Genomic DNA, 20,347 nt, shown 5'->3' on the forward strand with positions numbered 1-20,347 from the left:
AAATCATAATATTACATGTAAACTGTTATTGTTTCATATTTTGATCATCTGATGGTGTGACCTATTAATGTGAGTAGTTACTAGGTGTATGCAGATAAGCTTACGTATGTACCGTCGTCCCTTTATAGTTTAGTCGCCTATCGATCTGTTGAACGGTATCACCTTGTTTTGATCGGGGAAACTGTGTGATGACGTCAGAGCAGAGCCCACAATGCAGTTCGAAGGGTTTTCCCGAGTTCGCCAAAACATGGCGTGTCGTCGATACTCTAGATACACGATATCCCCTGAAAATCCCCAGGTATTACTCGACAAGGAGCTCGTAGAAGAAACTAAGAATGGAAACTTGGATGAGGTGAAAAGGTTACTTAAAAATGGCGCATTCGTCGATGCTACTTGCTACACCAAAGCTTTATTCTACGCGTCTGAAAACTACATGAGTCCACTAATGCATGCGGCTGATATGGGCTTTTTCCAGATTATGAAATCGTTGTTGGAAAAAGGAGGTGAGATTGATACGTTTAGATCTTTTATTTATCCGTTTTGTTGATTTCATCGCCATGGTAATGATAATATGAATCCATCTCAACTCATGTCGATATTGTAGCGATTTTATTGTAGTTGTAATATCTCTGCCAATCATGGCCATCGTCCATTGACGGATGTATACGTCTGGCCTTGTTCGTGTTTTTGACTTCCGTATCTAAGTTGTAAGCCATGACGTACGAACACGCTGCCCTTGGATTCTCCATAACGATGTTATTGACGTACACACTTCGTTTACATGAATATGCATATATTATTAGTGTAATAAGGCTTGGTTTTCCAGAGAAAAAAAATGTTTTTATTTTCCGACACCAACGTAGGCCAGACCGGGCCTGGGGAGCGATTTTCGATATACCTATTTACCATTGCCATTTGAAGGTTTCGCTACTGAAAAAAATGACTGCTGTTCAACAGAAGACAATAAAAAAGTGATGATAAAAACACATGCAGCTGACACTTTCAGGCCCACTTTGCCTATTTTAAGTTTTTTCTTTATATCTTTATATTATAATGGGGTGGGGGTGATGGGGTCGGTGGGGGTGGGTGGGTGGGTTGTGGAGGAAGGGGACTAACGTCACAGAAAAGTTAATTATTCATAAATTATGCCCAAATAGATAAGAATGAATTATAAAGGCATAAATGAGACAATGATTAATATGTTGTTTATTTATCATTCTTTCTTTCCTTCCTGTGTGCTAGCTGACCCAAACATGTGTGATCGTTTTGATGTGACTGCAACACATTGGGCTGCAGAGAAGGGTCATGCAAAATGTCTAAAGCTGCTCCTTGATAATGGTGCCAACCCAAACGTTTCAACAAAATATTCCAAGCCAGGATGTTACACAGGTAACTTTTGTCTACATTTTTTATTACTGTAAATACAAAAATTTTCGCTAATGACTTATTTTTTGCTTATTTCACTGGAAAACAAAAATGCAAAAATAAGTAGTGAGTAAAATACCTTCTTGTACATGAACACAATGTACTAGTCTGGTAATTAGAGAAAATTAGTCTTTGAGAACTAGCTGAAGACTGTACAATTGCAAAATTTTGTAGTACATGTATTGAAAATATATTGGTTTACAGTATCAAGGGAAAATAATAAATGTTTCAGTTGATCACAGCTCCTGTATGACTGGTCTTGAAAGCGATGTACATTGTACATGTCAGTAGTGGTGATATTGCCATTCAAGATATCATTGATCCTCTAAGATGTTCATCCCCAACATTTTTCTTCGTTAAACTGGGGAAAATACGAGTGACCTAAGGTGTCTTTGTAAAAGTTCTACAAGTCGATAGACGAATAGTGACAACCCTTAGGTCATGAGTATTTTTTGGCTGAATGAAGAAAAATATTGGGGAATAACATAATTTATACCAGCGCCAGTAATATCAAAGAAAAGTCAGAGAAAGCATTGGCAATTTTGAACATTTTGACTCATATTTAGAGGACATCAGAACCAGTGACATAGACATGCATTGTCATGGTGTAGAATGACCAGAGTGTATATTCCATACTTTCTGTTCTAAATGGCTCATGCATTGTATAATGTAAATTAATTGAACACCTTCTTGTGGACAAGTATAAAGACCCTATGTCATTATTTTTACCTATTTTGGTAATCAGCATTAAACATTTATAGCATAAATATCAAGCTGTCATATTTTCCATATGTTGCCATCTTTATTCGAAACAATTATGCTTGGACAAAAAATTAGGCAACTATACCCATTGTAGAAAAAATCTACAAATTCAAACAACTCTAAAACAAGGAAATTAACATTCGTTATTGCAAGACATGCCAAGAAAAATGGACACAAATGTTCAGAGACATTTAAAAATAATAGTAAATTCTATCTTTGATTGGCAAGTACTTGCTAGATACTAGTAATCAATATTATTTTGTGATGAGTTGACTTTTTCGGAAACATACTTGAAAGAAATGTGCTAGCCAAAGGTTGCTCATGTGACATTTGAAAGAAAACTGTTATCCACAAATGAATACTCATGAATCAGTAGCTGCAGTTACCATGGCAATGAGGATGTGTCCGCTCATGATTATGACTTTATAATTGATCAGGTGCTACATTTGTAGCCATGGTTACTGCAGTGTTACAATAATATTACAATGTCAATAGGTATGGAAGCCCTCAAAGTGCAGGTGAATGACACACCTAAGCATGTTTAGTTTCCGTTTAGCATTACTGAAATCTCTGTGGTCTTGTGCTGTTCATCTATGTGCACATATATTGTGGTGGGTTTACAAGCAAAAGTGTGATACTAAACTACAGAAAATTCATGGTATTTCAAGCCTCATAACATGTGTAATCCCAAGGTATATCTTGGTGTGATACGTTCTCGTGTACTGATTTGCATTTCTTTCTCTCCCTTGCTACTTACTAGCCTAGTAAAAAATTTGAATTCCACTGTATGGGTACCCCTGCACATGTGACTTGGGCAGCCATTATGCTTTATGTATTTGCATATCATGTGCATGTTATTTGCATGCAGGTATGCAATAATATTTTCAGTATTGCTCTGCACTGCAAATACTACTAGTATGTGCATATACCAGTGCAAGTAATCACTGGTACATGTAACAGTGTGAGCAGTATTTCATGAAATGAATGTAGTGATTGCTACCGGCATTTAGGTACATGTAGGTAGTTACCAGTAGTTACTTTGTGATTAAATTCTATCTAAATAGTCAAATTAAAACCTATCACGACAGCAAGTTCATGAAATTGTAACCATGTCCAGCCAATGTAACTACTCAAAATGACAAAATTGTGATAAATATTGATAATTTATTTCAGTAAAAGGCCATCATATAAAGAATATGCATTTTACATGACAGGATTTGTCAACGGTAAGGTTGTATCTAAAATAAATGTTGTTACAAGAGATTGAACATTTACAAGTTTTGAGTGCATCTATCAAATAGACTTCCATCTGAGTGGTTCAATTACTGCAAAAATCGTACCACTTAGGAATACATTCTTTAAAAATTACCAATAATGACAGGCTTTCATGCCATTATTTTCAAATTACTGTGTCCATCACTTAAAATCCTTATAATTGCATTTTGGTGATGTTTGTTTCTTTGTTGACAGCTGTACCTTTCAGTGGAGGCACAACACCATTGCACCTTGCTGCCAAGAATAATCACAGTGCATGTATCAAAGAGCTGATATTGAATGGTGCGGACTATAATGCACAGGATGAGATGGGAAGAACTGGTTTGTTTATAGCAAGTCAAAATGGTCATGAAGAGTCAGTGCTGGTACAACTTAGGAATGCTATTGGTAGAGATATACTATCATTGCCTGTCAAGTACTCAGGTGAGGTTATATATACATATATATTATTTATTTGCCAGAGGTCGAAAAAAACCCCCCAAAAACAACAACTAAATTTACATATCAAGTGAGGAAAATGATATCATCAAGTAATCACAACGCCAATGAGAAATCAAAAAGTATATATAAAAGAATAACTTGTACTTCTGGCTGGACCACAAAAATAGACCCTCTCTCTTCATGCAACCCAAGTTTAGTCTGGGGAAATGGCTTAAGAAAAATATCAGATCAAAGACGAGGATGGGGAAGGTTGTCTTGGTAACCGAGCCTTCTCCGCAAGCAGCCCAAACTTATCTGGGAAGTGGCTATATGGAAAAATATCAGATCAGAGATAAATTAGCATAGCCAAAAATAGTGTGCAGTGGGAGCAATTATATTTAGAAACAATGATAATCAAATGATGCCACATTGTTTATATTCCAAAGTAGATAATTACATGCTACATAGATGTATACTTCTACATGTATTCCAATAGGATTGCTCCCACTGCTTTTTTCAGCTATCCTGAGTTGGACATATTCTATAGCATTTCCTCAGACTCTTCAGGCCAATGTACATTTTGTAGTTGAGCATGAACTAAGAGGCCATTGACCGATGTATGTGAGTCACACACAAACCACCAAGCCAATGTAAAGGATATTCCACATTGTTGACACATGAATCAGTAACATTACAAAGTGGCTAAGATGACCTAAGTTGAACTATCCTTACTGTGTAAATCAGTCTTTGAAAGAACATTCCCTTCCTGAACTATTGTCCCTGATGTCTGTCAGTCTGTAGTCGAGATCTATACATGGTATCACACCCATCTCTTTACCATGTCTAATTCAATGAGGAATCATGAACCAAATTTGTTCATGCAAATGAGACTGAGTAAACCCCAACTGTTAGAATGATGTAAACAGTGTATACTAGAATCATGAGCTGACAAATACACCAACATTATGTAACTGCCCAAAATAAGCACTAATTTATCATTGGGCAGAATTCTGTGATTGATTAACACAGACGTGATGATGTTAACGACTGTGTGGGTGGCTTGGGATAAATTTGAAATTTCAACTCAGGAACTCATTGAGTGAAACATAAAGAGATATCTTGAGATTTGGTTCCACGGATAGAACCATACTAAGTAGTCTGTCAAGCAATGATTTGTTGAGATTGAATAAAACATCATTACAATTTTGGTGACTGTAGGACATTACCACTCGTTACACCCAACTAAAGTGTTTTCCTTAATTGTCACAGCCAGCATCCATATGGAATTTAAAGTAACACTGCTGTAATTATAAGGCTAGCCTTTCCAACTGTAATCAATTTGCAAACAATGTTGTCAGCTAGCAAACAGCAAACTGATTAGACTTAGAGTGCCCTAACTGTGATTATTTATAGTTCTACATGAGACATACATGTCTTATGAAATTATGTTTACTCTCTTGTCATTTTATTATCAACTTTTGTTTTGTACCAATAATATTGTTTACAGATTTATTACATTGCAAGACTGATGTGCAAGGCTTAAAGCAAATGTAACAGTATACTTTTACACTTCAATGGATGCTGTAAATGATTGTGGCAAGCAGGGAAATGCTTTAGTTGGGTGTTACAAGTTGTATTTGAGACAACAGTTTGTCCACACTTTGCTCAAGTGCGTTACGATTATTACCTCTGCCATGTTATACCCTGTAACAGTGCAACAGCCATTGTTAACCCCTTTGGGAGAATACAGTCTATTATCATACACCCAGTATCAATTCCAATGCAATTCAATGGAGAGCACCCGGGCAATAATTTTCCTTATTACAGCCTGGCACACTTTGCCCAAATATGGCAAGTGGCATGCTCATTGATATCCATTTGCTCAGTGATTTGGCTTTGTTATCCACCGTACAACCTCGGTCCGCAAAACCCATATCTGGGGCGTAAAGATTATTACAGCCTATGTTTAGTGCATGGAATGAAATCATTCACAAAACAACCACTATCCTACCAGGTCCTGAATCACATAGTTTAATTGACTGGGGTAGTCATGGTTCAGATTTTGTCTTCTGACCCTAGCCATTCAGAAACAAACGCCATCTTTGCTGTGCCTGTAGCAAAGTAAACAAGAGTAACACATTGTTTTGGTAATTATGTACTTACAGATAGTACACCCTTACATGAATGTGTGCAACGCAACCTGACAGATGCAGTACGTGAATTGCTGAGACATGGTTCGGATGTGAATCACCGTAGCAACAGTGGACTAACACCGTTACATCATGCAAATTGTCAATCATCGGATGACAAATACGAGTTGGTAGAAATGTTAGTATCTGAAGGATACAATGTAGACATAGATTTGGCAACTTCAAGAGCGTCAGTTGATTCACTGAAAGACAGTTTTGTTCCAGACAGTCTGAGGCATCTCTCTGAAGGTAAGATTCTAGCAAAGACATACTTTACTAAGGCTCAGCATCAGAAGTATGGTTTAACCCTATTCCTACCTCAGCCGTTTTACATGGACTTGACCTGAAGAGTGTTAATGTAAATGCAACAATGTCAATTTTAACAGCTTTCTGTTATCTAGGTTGCAAAACTTTAGCTGAAAAATTGAGATGTATGTGATCGGTGTAGTGAAACACATCTCCTGCAATAGAAAATCGGTTGCGTTAGAGAGGAGTTCAGTTTAATATATACTTTTGTGAGTGTATCCATTAATTCGGATGGGGTAAGAAACCGAACTAATGTAATACTTCTCACCAGGTTTGAATTTTTTGTAAGCTCAGCTGGTAATATTGGGGCATAGACCCTGACTAGTGTAATACTTGGCGTAAGGTTTGCAAACTGTACAAGAAATGTTATTGATTACATATCTCCTATCTGGATTGGATTCCTTCAAGTACACTATCGTTCTTTATTTAGGAATGTAGGAAATAAAATATTGGGTAATGGCCTAGTTCAGACTAGGATTAAAAGCTAGGTGTGAAAAAGGTGTGTGGCAGAGCTATAGAAAAAATTGGTCCAGAACAAAAGAATGATCCCATGTAATCACCATGACTCCACTGATAAGATAACACTAATAGGAGAACCAGGGAATGAATCATGGGCCTTTAAGTCAAAGCTTGAAGACTGAACATGGGTTAACTACATAGAGATGTCTACATACACTGAAATGAATATTTGTGTTCTTTTATTAGGTCTAACACCATTGCAGTTTGTTGCTTTCAATGCTGTTGATGAACCAGACACCAGATCATTTCTTCATCGTCATGGATTGCTTATAAATCACAATGCAGAGCAGCCACTACAAAATGTACACAACACAAGACTGCCACGTCGACGACCAACAGTTGCCGCTTTTCTAATCAGTTACGGTGCCGATTTTAATATCCATTTGCGGCCGGATGGAAAGAGGACATTGCTACAGAACGAAGTCTTCACAATAAATGAAGACCACTCAATTTTAAATGCAATAGTGAGAGCCAGTGAAAAAATAACGGTACCCGAAATACTGCCAATCTATAACCTTTTGTGTGACCAGGGTAGAACAGCAGAGTACGCCATCATGAAGACGAAGTACGAGTGGCTCAAGAGTTTGGCGCATAATCCACGATCTTTGCAGCATTTATGTAGATGTATAATTCGACAGAGCCTTGGCAAAAAGAGGCTGAGGTATGTAAGGAACTTGCCACTGCCAGTTCTGTTGAAAGAGTTCCTCATGCTAAAAGAATAATGGGACAGTGTACAGAGACAGGGTCAAGGGTCATGTCAGAGGTTATGTATCCTTGACAACCAAGTAGATAACCAATAGCAGAGGTCCTCACTTTCAGGAATATTGCTCACTGGTTGGTACATAATAAACTCTGTGGCTAATAGTTTTTGTACGTTGTTTGTGCAATCAAAAATGACACTGAAATAACAGTGAGTTGTGTTTTCGTTGATATCTCTTTCATGAGTTGGAAAAGTCAGAAATAAAGCAGTGGGCAAATTCAAATGTAAATAGTTGTCCTTTCGTGAACTTTATGGAAACTGCCAAATTTATACTTCTCTGTTTTGATCAAAATTTAGATTGCAAAAGAGCTGTCATATTAAATGTTGCACTTTTCAAACCTGTCAAAGCAAAGATGATGTGTCGAAAATCAGTACTTTACAAAATAAAGAAAAAGGAGAAAAATTAGCAAACTAGACGAAAAGTACACATAATTTTAAAGTCACAAACTCTAACTGTAGTTTCCATAATTTTGTTCTTATTAATCATGTACATTTGTTGTTCTACATGTCATGTATCTATAATGTTCCATCATAGACAGTCCCCTCCACTGTCTATGATTCCACATGCACCATCTCTACAAACTACTTACGATATGTTGTATTCTGATCAAAGCGTAAACAAATGATTTGTGTACTTTGGCAACTAGGAATGCTGTTACCGCGCATCTATAAATCTATTTACCATTCACTCCTTAAATTTTGAATACAAGATACCTTGATAGCAATGAAGATGGGTATCATATTATGGAAATATTCACCACTTTTCAAATTAAAGGTAAATTTGCACTCAGGTATTCGTACTGCAATCACCATCACACACATCACAATGTAGTCTTGTCGTAAGATCTTGGATCTGTGGGGTTTGCCGAATAAAGCTGAAAGGTGATGAGTCCACTGTCTGGGTGTGCTAGCGCCCACAGTGGTAACTGTCATCCACTTTTAAAATCAGCATGTTGGCCCGAGAGTTTGGCAGTTAGGCTAATCATACTGTAGCCATGCACTTGTAAAAATAGTCTAACTGCTAGACCCTCAGGCTAACCTGCTTACTGCAAATGCAACCGGAGGTTGCCACTGAGGGCGCTAGCCTAGACAGAGGTACTCGTCACCTTTCAGTGTTATTTGGCAACGCTAAAAGCTTAGATCCAAGGTCTTGGAAGACTGTTGTGAGGGTTGGTGGGTGGTAACCTCAACCATTGTAGTATAGCACCACAAGAAAATGTCTAATCATGGACTCCTGTTTGGATGACAAAATCCTTATAAACGGACACATATATTTGCATCTTGGTTTACATCTTAGACCATACATGAATATTAGGGTCTGTGGTTACACAAACCATGTGAATACTTTAGGAGTGGCCATTTTCAGCCAAGATATGAACTGTCCAACTATTTTTATGAACAACATGCAGACCAAAACCTGTTGGTATCATTTGTAAGCCAAGTAGTATGTAAGGTCATCATTTTAATACTTTGTGCACAAATACCGTACTTCTTTGAATTAGGCAACAAACTAAAAATTGCAATAAATTGCATTAATATTGTGTACAATATGACAACTCTGTCGGTTGATTTGGGTATTTGATGAGTAGGAGTAAATTATTACCGGTCCTCAATATACCATATGCCGGTTATCAGAAAGACAAAAGATTGTATAGTTTGGCCACTAGGGGTGCTGTTCAGAAACATCCTTTGGATTAGTGGTGGTAGTTGAAGTCATCACTACCCAGTGTTTCATAACAAACTGTGGTGCCACTCTCAACAACTGGCTGAGACTTATGAGAGCTATCATAGTCACAGAACAGTGGAGTAGACGAGCTATGCTACAACTAGAACCTATGAAGATGTAACTGAATTATTTTATGTATATACAAATATTATGGATATGTCATTGTTACCTATAGCACCAGTAAGACTCAACCTTCAAATGAAGAAAATGTTATATTTTGAATATTGTTTAAAATACTTAAATTTGGCTTTCAATTTAAATCTATCTTTTGTTATTCTTAGGAAGATATTCCAACACATCGATGTTTTGATTTGATGACAGTGTTTTTGTTACAGGGAAGCAAGAAGGTAAAATCTACCCTAGCTGCATTGTTGTTGTACAGGGTTACTCACAGGGTTCCAAAAATATGAGAATAGAGTGAATTTGACCAAATATCACTCTCCCCGATACAGGTTTCACAACCCTTTGCAAAAATGTTAAGTTTTGTGTGTGATAATGGCAGTAGAAAGGAGATGTATGGATGTATGTATGTATGTATGTATGTACAAAGTTGGATGATTTTGATATTAAAAGTGGATTGATTATTGTAGTATTTTCCTTGTTATTCCTGTTTTAAAGAATGACACATGTTGGGTCTCTATACACTACTTACTCTCACACAGAATTCTGTGCTTCCCCCTACAGTGTTCATATAAACATGATGATGTCATTGCATCCCCCCATGTGCTGTTTGCGCTTCGCACTGCAGCATGGAGTTGAACCACATTTAACGCCTTGAGTCACTAGATTGACTAGACGTAATATGTGAAGATAGCGTAGTGTAAAAGCAGAATACGGATGTCAGGAACCAGACTATGTCAATGTACAACCCGTGAAAAAACACCGGTGCATTTGCTTGCTTGTGGTAAGCAGGAATAAGACAAGTTTCATGCAAAGACATACATGTACCTTGTTTATTAGCATCAGTAACTTACCAAAGCATAAACACTCGCTGTCGTTTTTGTATGAGTTCTATTTTTGTTCTTACGTAACCTTGTCTTTGTCTGAGGGCCTTCCTTAGCTCACTTCATTCAAGCAAATGCACCAGTGTTTTTTGGTGGGTTGTATTAAAAGTTGGTGCTTACCAATGCTATCTGTTTGATTTATGTGCACACAAGTTAGCTTTCTAATCTGAAACTGTAACAACAATTCCTTTCTTACTCAGTAATACAATCCAGTATAAAATGAGGCTGTGATCGAAATAAAATCAATCACAGTAAAAAAAAAAAAAAAACTTTCAGTGAGGTGTGTTATTCACATGATATGTTGTATCTATTTATTTACTTTATATGTTATATTGAAAAAAATTATAGAGTTTATTTCAAAAAGTAGATTATTTTAAAGTAATGAGTACAGTTTGTTTGGTGCTCCAGTGACCTCTGACCTTTCGTTATTTATTCGTATGACAAGTGTCTACACTTTTTTGATATGTATAGACATTGTGTACACCCCATAACGACACCTTGTCAGACTAGTAGCACAAAAATGGTCTTATCACCCTCTTAACCTTTACAGGAAAAATTATATTTGATTTCTTTTGTAGTTTGTCCCTTTTGTCCATTATTGTTGATTTTGGAACTGTTGGGCCTAGTATCATTTGACATAAGGTGCTGTCTCTCAGATTGAGTTAGTTTAGAAAGTAAAATATAGTGCAATAAACATACAAGGTATCAATATGGTGAAACAAACATGGTGAAAGAAACATACAATGTATCAATGTGGGGAAATAAACATACAGTGTATCATATGAGGACACAAACATACAATGTACCGATATCGTGAAACAAACATGGTGATAGAAACATACAGTGTATCAAAATAGTGCAACAAACATACAAGGTATCAATATGGTGAAACAAACATATAGTGTATCAATATGGTGAAACAAACATGGGGATAAAAACATACAAAGTATCAATATGGTGAAACAAACATATAAATAAGGTATAAATATGGTGACACAAACATACAATGTACCAATATCGTGAAACAAAACATGGTGAAACAAACATACAATGTATCAATGTTGTGAAATAAACATACAATGTACCAATATGGTGAAATAAACATACAAAGTATCAATTCTGTGACAAAATTATCATAGTATAGTAAAAATGTTCACTACTTTCTGTCATGTAGACACATATTAGGTTGTATTTAGAGAGAGGTAAGGAGAGGTATTAATCTTCATAAAAAGTTATTGCCTCCTGAGCTTGTTTGACAATCTGAGACAGTTCCTTTAAATGTGGAAAATTTAAATTGTGGAAAACTACAACAAACCTTGTAACAGTCTGAACTAATAAAGTATTGGTAACAATTTGTGCAATCATTGCTAGTCATAGCATAGTTGGTGGGTGTCGTAGATTTTGCTTCAATAGCAAGTTGTTTTGCTCTTCTTTTTCTGTCTAATATTGAAAATGTAATAGTGTACTTTCAGAACTTTATGATGTCTGTAAATAACCTAATTTGATTTTGATATAAAGTTTCCCATTTGTGTGAAGGATCTGAAGAATGTAAGATGATTTAAAAAGTGACTAAAAATGAAATTGTCATTTTGTTTCTTGCCATGTTTAAGTACATACTTAGCGAGAAGGTGTGATGTGTATCTTTAAATTGTTTCTTTAACATTTACACTTGAGATACTGTATTATATAAATGATTTTGTGGTAAACAAAATATAGGGGGGTGTAAGCCATCAAAAAGTTGCACTCATTGTAGCAAATCAGTTGGAATCAAGTAATGTGTGATTTATGATTAGCTCATAGGAGCACTCTATCATCCAATCACAAATTAATATATCTTTCGCATAATGAGTCCTATAACATGATTTATGATTGGCTGATATGAGCTTTTTATCATCCAATCACAAGTTGGTTTCTTGCCTTTTGAATGATGAGTCATACAACATGATTTATGATTGGCTGATATGAGCTGTTTATCATCCAATCAGAAGTTGGTTTCTTGCCTTTTGAATGATTAGTCATACATCATGATTTGTGATTGGCTAATATGAGCTATGTATCATCCATTCAGGAGTTGGTTTCTTTCCTGTGGCTCGAGTCATGCAACATAATTTATGAATGGCTAATTTGAGCTATGTATCATTCAATCACATGTCTTTCCTTTAGCATAATAAATACAACAATATGATTTATGATTGGCTAATATGAGTTAGGTATGATCCAATCAGAAGTTGGTTTCCTTCTTTTAGAATGATGATTCATATAAAGTGATTTATGATTGGCTAATATGAGTTAAGTATGATCCAATCAGAAGTTGGTTTCCTTCTTTTAGAATGATGATTCATATAAAGTGATTTATGATTGGCTAATATGAGTTAGGTATGATCCAATCAGAAGTTGGTTTCCTTCTTTTTGAATGACGATTCATATAAAGTGATTTATGATTGGCTAATATGAGTTAAGTATGATCCAATCAGAAGTTGGTTTCCTTCTTTTAGAATGATGAGTCATACATCATGATTTATGATTGGCTAATATGCGCTATGTGTCAACTAATCATAAGTAACATTCCAATTGACAAAGAAAGGCTTTATATAGGCAGGTGGGAAATAACAATTTTCTTGAGGAATGGGACAGTTAATTAATTTGTTTGTTTGTTAATATGACAGACTATACTGATAGGACAGAACTGACGTTTGCTTGAAGTAAGGAGTAAACATCTTGATGTTTTGTATTATATGGCATCCCCAAATTTTCAGAAACTGTATTTTGATCTGTTCTTTAGTGTTTTTCTTCTGACACTTTGTAAACATGGACTACCTCATGTTCTTTTGGAGTTTTCAAACAACTTGTGTATCACAGCTATGATGCAGATGTACAGAATAAACGAAAATAAAACCAAAAAAAAAATGTTGATTTCTAGACTAATATTTATTGTTGTCTATAAGCTACACTTCTGGCACCAATAAAAAAAGTGGTTTCATTCCTGTTACTTGAGTCATGCAACATGATTTATGAATGACTAGTGACTCGTAGTGACAAAGCCGCCCAGGTCACTCATATTTCCCTGCGCTGAATGAAGAAAAATGTTGGGGAATAACATTTAATTATACTTTGTTCTTATCTAGAGACATTCATTTACCCCTTGCCCCCATGTAATGTAAGCAGAACTCTGTCTAAGTCAGACTTGCCAATTTCTTAAGTCACTTTTTAGAGAGTTGTGCGATGCAAGGTTGGTGAAAAAGACTTTTCGTGGTCCCCTAAGCATAACAGATGTCTTGCTGTTATACCCCTTGTTTACAAAACTACATACAAATACATCAATGGCAGTTACTGGATATTTATTCATCATAATTTTAGAACAATATTACAAAATAATAACACCAGTGTATGCATTGTGACATTTAAAATGAAAAAATGCTTCAAATACAGAATATAATTATAGTTCTCTCATCAAAGTACATGATTTTGAAACTTTTGGCAAATAAGTGTACAAAACAATTGTACACGGTCTTCAGTAATAATCTATAAATGTTACAACATATTAGAATGTCTGTTGTATAGTCTCTCCTTGTTCTTCACATAGGCAGAGATTGAGAAGATTTTCCATTGACAGTATTCCTACTACTATTGTTTACCAGCTCAGAACTATTAACAGATGCACTAGCTGTTACTGGAATATTTGTTAAGACTGTTTTGTAAGATCATATAATTCACCCTGAACAGTATTGAATCATCTGTGGGTAGACATCTTTGTGTAGCAAAATATATAGTATTGTGGATATATCCGATTAAATTGATTTTTGGGTCCGCACCCAAAAATCAGCATCTCAATGAATTGCGATTTCAACTTTAATTTACTATACTACTTATAGATCAAATAGACCTCTAATTGACATGTATAATGTCTAATTATTGGTATATAAACCATTTTCAGAGAATAGACTTTTGGTTGTCCGATCGAAAGAATAATACCCCAGTTACAGCTAGTGCAGGTTAAAAGAGCTATGTGTCTGTATGATTAATGATTTACACCCTTGGTAAAACTACACTTGCCAATATTTTAATATACACAACCTTAAATGTTGAACATATCATTACAGTCAGCAAGTTTAGAGAACTCATAAATACTACCACTGGGTTTGTAACAGTGATAACATACAAGACATTCTGAGTACTTGTAATATCATTTAACCTCATGCTAGGGGGTCAAAATAGAACAAAAACGTTGGCATTGTTAAATGTGCCAATAAGGCCAAATAAAAAAATTGTGTAGTTCCAAAAACGTCCAATTTCAAAATGGGGTGGGTATGCAGTATTTTCATTTTTTTTAATTATTTTTTTTTATAAGTCTTTTTTTTATTTGGTTTAGGTTATGTTTTCTATCGTTTATCTAGAGCCCTTCCATATGGTCCTTGCGTTACGGGTCACACAAGGCGATGACATCTTCAAATCTAACTATTTCTCGCATGACTTTGCAATTTTATTTTTGCTTTTTGATAATATTTTTGAATTACCTAAAAAAAGTTTAGGATAGGAAGTGAAAAACTATGTTGGGTCGGGTTTAACTGAAACCAAACAATTGTTTTTTCCTAATAGTAATGCAGAAGTCATGCTTTTAACAACGGAATCGAAAGATCATTATTCTAAAACACCCTTAGGTGGTAAAATTCTATTTCAGGTAAATGAGAATTGGCCAAAGGATACAAAATATATAAAGTATTCTTATTAATAAGACTCAAAAAATAACACATTACATCCCCCACCCCCCACCCCCACCCCCACCCCATCATTATTTTGGTATAATGTTATTATTGTGTGATGACAGTTTGTTGGATTCCTGTTTGACAACCCTAGTTCAAATTCGTTGTATCGGTACTAACAACAGCAGTTTGAACCTTTGCTCAATTATTACAGTGTAACCGTGGGCAGGTTGGTAGATTCCATTCTTAATGTAGGGGACAAAGATCCATCACTCTGGACCAAGGGAGGGTTGGTAGATTCCATTCCCAATTTAAGAGAAAAAGATCCACCAATGTGGATAAAAGGAAGGTTGGTAGATTCCATTCCCAATTTAGGAGAAAAAGATCCATCAATGTGGATAAAGGGAAGGTTGGTAGATTCCATTCCTAATTTAGGGGACAAAGGTAGATCAATGTGGACCAAGAATTTCAGGATGTAGTTTCCAGAATTCATCACCAATAATGTCTAGATGATGGGCAACCACAATATTACGATGTCTGGTCACTTCTTTCATTTCCATAACTTCACTGTCTTTAGTTTTACACTGTTTCTTTATCTTTTCTTCCACCTATAAAAATAAAATGACAATTTGTGCATTTCATTTCTCTCACTTGGTATCTTATTGGTGGGAGTGGGTATAGGTAAAAACTGAGTTGCTAGTAAGTAATTGTTGACAAACAAAACTAATTTGGTACATCAAAAGAAAATTGTTGATGAACTGACAGCCTGATAAAAGTCACATTCTCTCTCTCTCTCTCTCTCTCTCTCTCTCTCTCTCTCTCTCTCTCTCTCTCTCTCTCTCTCTCTCTCTCTCTCTCTCTCTCTCTCTCTCTGTTTGTCTGTCTGTCTGCCTGTATCTCTTTCATTTTCACTCTCACCCCTTCCTCCCCTCCCCTTGTTCTCTCTCTCTAGCTCTTGCTCATTCTCTCACTTTCACACCTTTCCCCAATTCTCACCCTCCCTCCCCTTCCTTCTCTCCCCAAACATACACTCTGTCTATATGTTACCTTTTGTCTAAACAACACTGTGCCTTTTCTGTACAGTTGTGGTAATTCATTATAGTTAATCTTGAACTGTGAGAAAAGTAGTTCATTCTTGTCACTTGAAAATGTCCCCTGTAAATAATGAATACAAAATGTCAATAAGTGCTATATCACAGTACAGCAGTCATCTGATGAAGAATGTGCGAGTCTCTGTCCCACGCTATGAATACCTAGCCTGTGACAAGGAAATCTCAAATGGTATATCCCATAATTGCAGTAAGTGACAATGGCTCAACTAGGTGATGCTCATTGCCCTTGCTGCCTAGTACACAGTCCTTCACAGGTACCAAAAATTTGAATCAGCATTCAAATTCATGTTGTCATATCAAACACATATTAGGCTATTTTCCATGATAACACTAGCTAATACACTCAACCAACATGTCAAAGTTCACTTTAGATAAAATAACTTGTTTCCAATCAGAATTATACATTAGTAAAGGATGACTTTTTTCCCCCAAAGTGAACTCTAGCATCGTGCAAATATGCCAAATTCAACATGGTGGTCTGTTGTGTGATGAGTGTAAGAGAAATATCTTACCCTTAATTTCTCCTCAGCTTCCTTATTAGTACAGTCTCCTTCTAAAACCAGCTTCCAGAAACATGTATTGTATAAATTATTAATATGACCTACAAAGATATAATAATAATTATAATAATAATAACAATATTAATAATAAAAAGTAATACCAAAAAATTCAATGCACTCATCATCCATTACAATCATCGACAACAAACCAGTACAGAAGCTAATCAAACTTATAAGTTTGAACGTTATAATATGAAAGTTTAAAAAATAAATTGACATCATATCAGTGCATCACTATACTCATTCAATATGGGCAAACAATACCCCAACCCACATCCTTGTATAAATAACTGTTACCTTCAGTTGGTCAAAATCTAAACTTCACTCTTGAGACAAAATCACAGTTGAGAAATACCACAGCTACTGTGTTGTCTTTAGTTTGTTCTATTTTGTTATGATCAAGATACTAGGGATGTAAAAAAAGTCTTTTTATGATATTAATAATAACTTAAAGATATATGATAGATAGATAACCGTCTTTCTTAAAAGTAGACAGTAGACATGCTTTAACAACATCAGATGTGGAATTTTCAATAAACCATTAAAAAGTTGATTGTACCAATCAATTCATTTTTTTTATTGAACTGAAAGCAGGTAAATCTTCAGCAGAACCATTCAAACATGCTCTCTCTCGCTCCCTCCTTCCATTCATCAATCCACCCCTCTCTCCATCCATCCATTCACTCACTCATTCATCCATCCACCCCTACCTATTATCCCTCTCCATCCATCCATCCATCCATCCTAACTCACTCACTCACTCACTCGCTCACTCGCTCACTCACTCGCTCACTCACTCACTCACTCACTCATTCATCCCTCCCTCCCCACCTATCTCCCTCCACCCATTCATCCCTCTCTCCATCCATTCATTCATTCATTCATTCATTCATTCATTCATTCACCCACCCACCTACCAACCCATCCATCCATCCATCCATCCATCCATCCATCCATACATATCTCCCTCCCTCCCTCCATCCATCCAACCAACCACCCTGCCATCCATCCATCCCTCCCTCCCTCCTTTAAGGCATCCAACTGTGCACTGCATAAGACAACAACTTACAATCTGCTTGTCTCCAGCTGAGATAGTCCCTGAGATTATGAATGGCTGGATAGACTACAGATCTGCCATCAAATCCTGGTGGGTATTTTAATTTCTTTTCAGGAAAGAACTTGCTCCAATTAAATACATAGCACGATGCAAATAGGGAGACAACATTGGTTGTCAGTTTACTGTCAAAAGAGATGTTAATATTGACGAGTGATTCAGGCAGACATGTATTATGGTAATTCAATGTAAAAATGACTGCATTCACCTGATTGGTCATCTGCAATTAAAAGCTAATTTGCATATGTATCAAATTAGTGATTACATATCAATGCATATGTAAATGAGTAACTCTAAATATGGTCGAATCTGTGATTAATTTCCATCATATTGTTCTTTGTGTTTGACTTGTGACTTAACATTATGTTACCTTTGCCAGGGTAGACGAATCTATTTCAACTTTCAGGAAACAAAGGGAATTAAAAATCCAATGTTTTTCCATTTCTTGGGGCTTTTTGGGGGCTTTTTTTTGCAGATGAATGATAAATCATGATAGGTAATGTCCAAATTTTATAGTGGTAGGAAATTATGAGGAATGGGGTATTATAGTTGCGGTGCTGTGATAGTGAAAAGTCTTTCCTGGCCAAATCACCTCGATGTAATGTCTGTGCAGACAAAAGTGTGACATAAAAATATGTTTACTATCGCAAAGATACAGCTCACCTAGTCTATGCTGCTAGACCTTCGAGCTTTCTTTCCATACAATATGACAAGTGACCGAGGGTCGCTTAGAATGCGAAGTCTAGAAATGACTTTAGCTAGACGCTTGGGTATTCCGACGTTTAGGCGTTTATGTATCGGAAGAAAGCCTGAAGGTCTAGCAGTAAGACTAAGACTCACCTAGCTCGTCTGCTGAACTGAGTGGTTGTCCTCCTGAAAACAAAACTGTACTCGTCACTTTGTCCATATGCAATGATAATATCTTTGAAATCATTCATAACATACTCAGCACAAGACGTCATTAATTTCAAGGCGGCCTCGTCATTGGGCTTTTCAAAGTCATGTTCATCAGAAAACCTGAAATGAGATCGTATTGCACATTTAACATAATTAAGAACTCTACCAGATTGATACAGAAGCTAAGGTTCAGAAAACAAAATGGTTTTCATAATCAGTTTGGTGCCTTCCTAAAATTCCTTGTTACACATCATTCCATCATGACAATATTTTATTTGTCAAAATAATGACACCTGTTTCACTGTGTTACGTTTGCTTGACCTTAATGATTGATTTTTTTTTCAGTTTATTTGTATCATAGTTGTCAAAAACAAAAGTGAAAAAAACCCAGTCATGATACCTCCAGTCAGAATTGTCTCTTGTACTTTAATTTATTCATGACCACATACATGTACATCACGTACATCTGTGACCTATCTGTAGAGTGTGGTGTTTTACTCTATACCGACAACCTTCCCATTCATAGCTCAAGTAACAACCTGCCAAATAACCTTAATTCATATGCATCATTACTGGTGATTACAAATACAAAAAGATGTTATAGTTTGGCCACTGGTGGTGCTGTTCAGAAGTAGCTTTAGGACCATAAGTGGATGTGATAATCGGGTAATGATATACTTGACTTACTTGTGGAAATTTTTACCATCCAATCTGACCACAATCCAGCAATTAGGGAGACATTTATCTGGAGTCTCAAACTGCTTCACGTACTCATATTTGCTATTTGCCATCCTCAGTGAATACTACTAACGATGAAGTACTCTTTTACATGACAGTCTCAGAGTTCTACTTTCTGCTTCAAGCTTTTTATGGTGGCTGTCTGAAATATGGAAGAATGCTGAGAATGTCACTATCACATATTTAGATGAAAGTGAAACAATTTTCACGCCAAAATAAGTCAGCATGAAAATGGAACCACATTTACTGGTGAATTTTGAGTAACATTTAATTTTTATTACTTATGACTCTGAGTATGAAGTGTTTATTTCCTTCAGATAAATAGTCATGAATATTCATTGTTCATCTAATCAATATGAATGTACATTTTGATTTGTTAATTTTAAAGAAAAAGATTTCACAAATTCAATGATTTCAGCATACTGGTTTCAAAGTCATTTAATATGGGAATCATTTTGTTCTCGATCGCAACATTGTGATACGTACGACCACAGGTACTCGAATCAATGTGTAGAAAAAAAATGTATTGTATATAAATAAGACATACACATTGATTCGAGTACCTGTGCGTACGACGGTGTGCAACATGATCACACTGACTGCAGCCGCGCCACATCAGACGTTCAGATAGGAAGCACATTGAAAAACAAAACGGGTGTACAACAATCCAGACAAATGTTTTCAAAGAGATCCTATATAATTTTTTTTGGTTACTTTTGGGTATTTTTATGGATGCAAAGACTTCATTAGATCAATTTTAAGTGTCGTTACCAGAAGTTTGCCAAGTGATCCGTGGGCGCAGCCATCTTAGATTTACAGTGCATGATGGGTATTTTTTTT

At 35.9% G+C, this 20,347-nt stretch overlaps 2 protein-coding genes across 3 annotated transcripts; one reads left to right on the top strand and one right to left on the bottom strand.

Annotated features, from left to right (window-relative positions):
• Positions 1 to 228: 228 nt before the first annotated feature.
• On the top strand, positions 229 to 9,913 carry LOC144446395 (ankyrin repeat and SOCS box protein 14-like). Of its 2 annotated transcripts, none has more exons than XM_078136146.1 (5): positions 229 to 503; positions 1,243 to 1,389; positions 3,658 to 3,885; positions 6,048 to 6,320; positions 7,083 to 9,913. In XM_078136146.1, the coding sequence occupies exons 1-5, from the start codon at positions 248 to 250 to the stop codon at positions 7,616 to 7,618; spliced, it is 1,440 nt and encodes a 479-aa protein (XP_077992272.1). In that variant the 5' UTR covers positions 229 to 247; the 3' UTR covers positions 7,619 to 9,913. The 2 variants fall into 2 exon arrangements, with proteins under 2 accessions (XP_077992272.1, XP_077992273.1); XM_078136147.1 differs by having other exon boundaries at positions 1,243 to 1,380.
• A 5,276-nt stretch (positions 9,914 to 15,189) lies between these two features.
• On the bottom strand, positions 15,190 to 20,319 carry LOC144446972 (putative tRNA(His) guanylyltransferase). Its single transcript, XM_078136839.1, has 7 exons — positions 20,279 to 20,319; positions 19,457 to 19,649; positions 18,713 to 18,889; positions 17,828 to 17,997; positions 16,711 to 16,799; positions 16,134 to 16,241; positions 15,190 to 15,694 (listed from the first exon to the last, which is right to left on the bottom strand). Exons 2-7 carry the CDS (start codon positions 19,558 to 19,560, stop codon positions 15,536 to 15,538), a joined length of 807 nt encoding a protein of 268 aa, XP_077992965.1. The 5' UTR covers positions 19,561 to 19,649; positions 20,279 to 20,319; the 3' UTR covers positions 15,190 to 15,535.
• Between the last annotated feature and the right edge of the window lie 28 nt (positions 20,320 to 20,347).

The sequence above is a fragment of the Glandiceps talaboti genome, chromosome 15 (genome assembly GCF_964340395.1).
Source record: "Glandiceps talaboti chromosome 15, keGlaTala1.1, whole genome shotgun sequence".
NCBI lineage: Eukaryota > Metazoa > Hemichordata > Enteropneusta > Spengelidae > Glandiceps > Glandiceps talaboti.

Coding starts and splice junctions, on each gene's coding strand:
- LOC144446395 (XM_078136146.1), top strand. CDS start 248: ATGGCGTGTCGTCGATACTCTAGATACACGATATCCCCTGAAAATCCC. Junction 1,390..3,657: donor CAAGCCAGGATGTTACACAG/GTAACTTTTGTC, acceptor CTTTGTTGACAG/CTGTACCTTTCAGTGGAGGC. Junction 6,321..7,082: donor TCTGAGGCATCTCTCTGAAG/GTAAGATTCTAG, acceptor TTCTTTTATTAG/GTCTAACACCATTGCAGTTT.
- LOC144446972 (XM_078136839.1), bottom strand. CDS start 19,560: ATGGCAAATAGCAAATATGAGTACGTGAAGCAGTTTGAGACTCCAGAT. Junction 16,800..17,827: donor CAGCTGGAGACAAGCAGATT/GTAAGTTGTTGT, acceptor ATATCTTTGTAG/GTCATATTAATAATTTATAC. Junction 16,242..16,710: donor AAGCTGAGGAGAAATTAAGG/GTAAGATATTTC, acceptor CATTATTTACAG/GGGACATTTTCAAGTGACAA.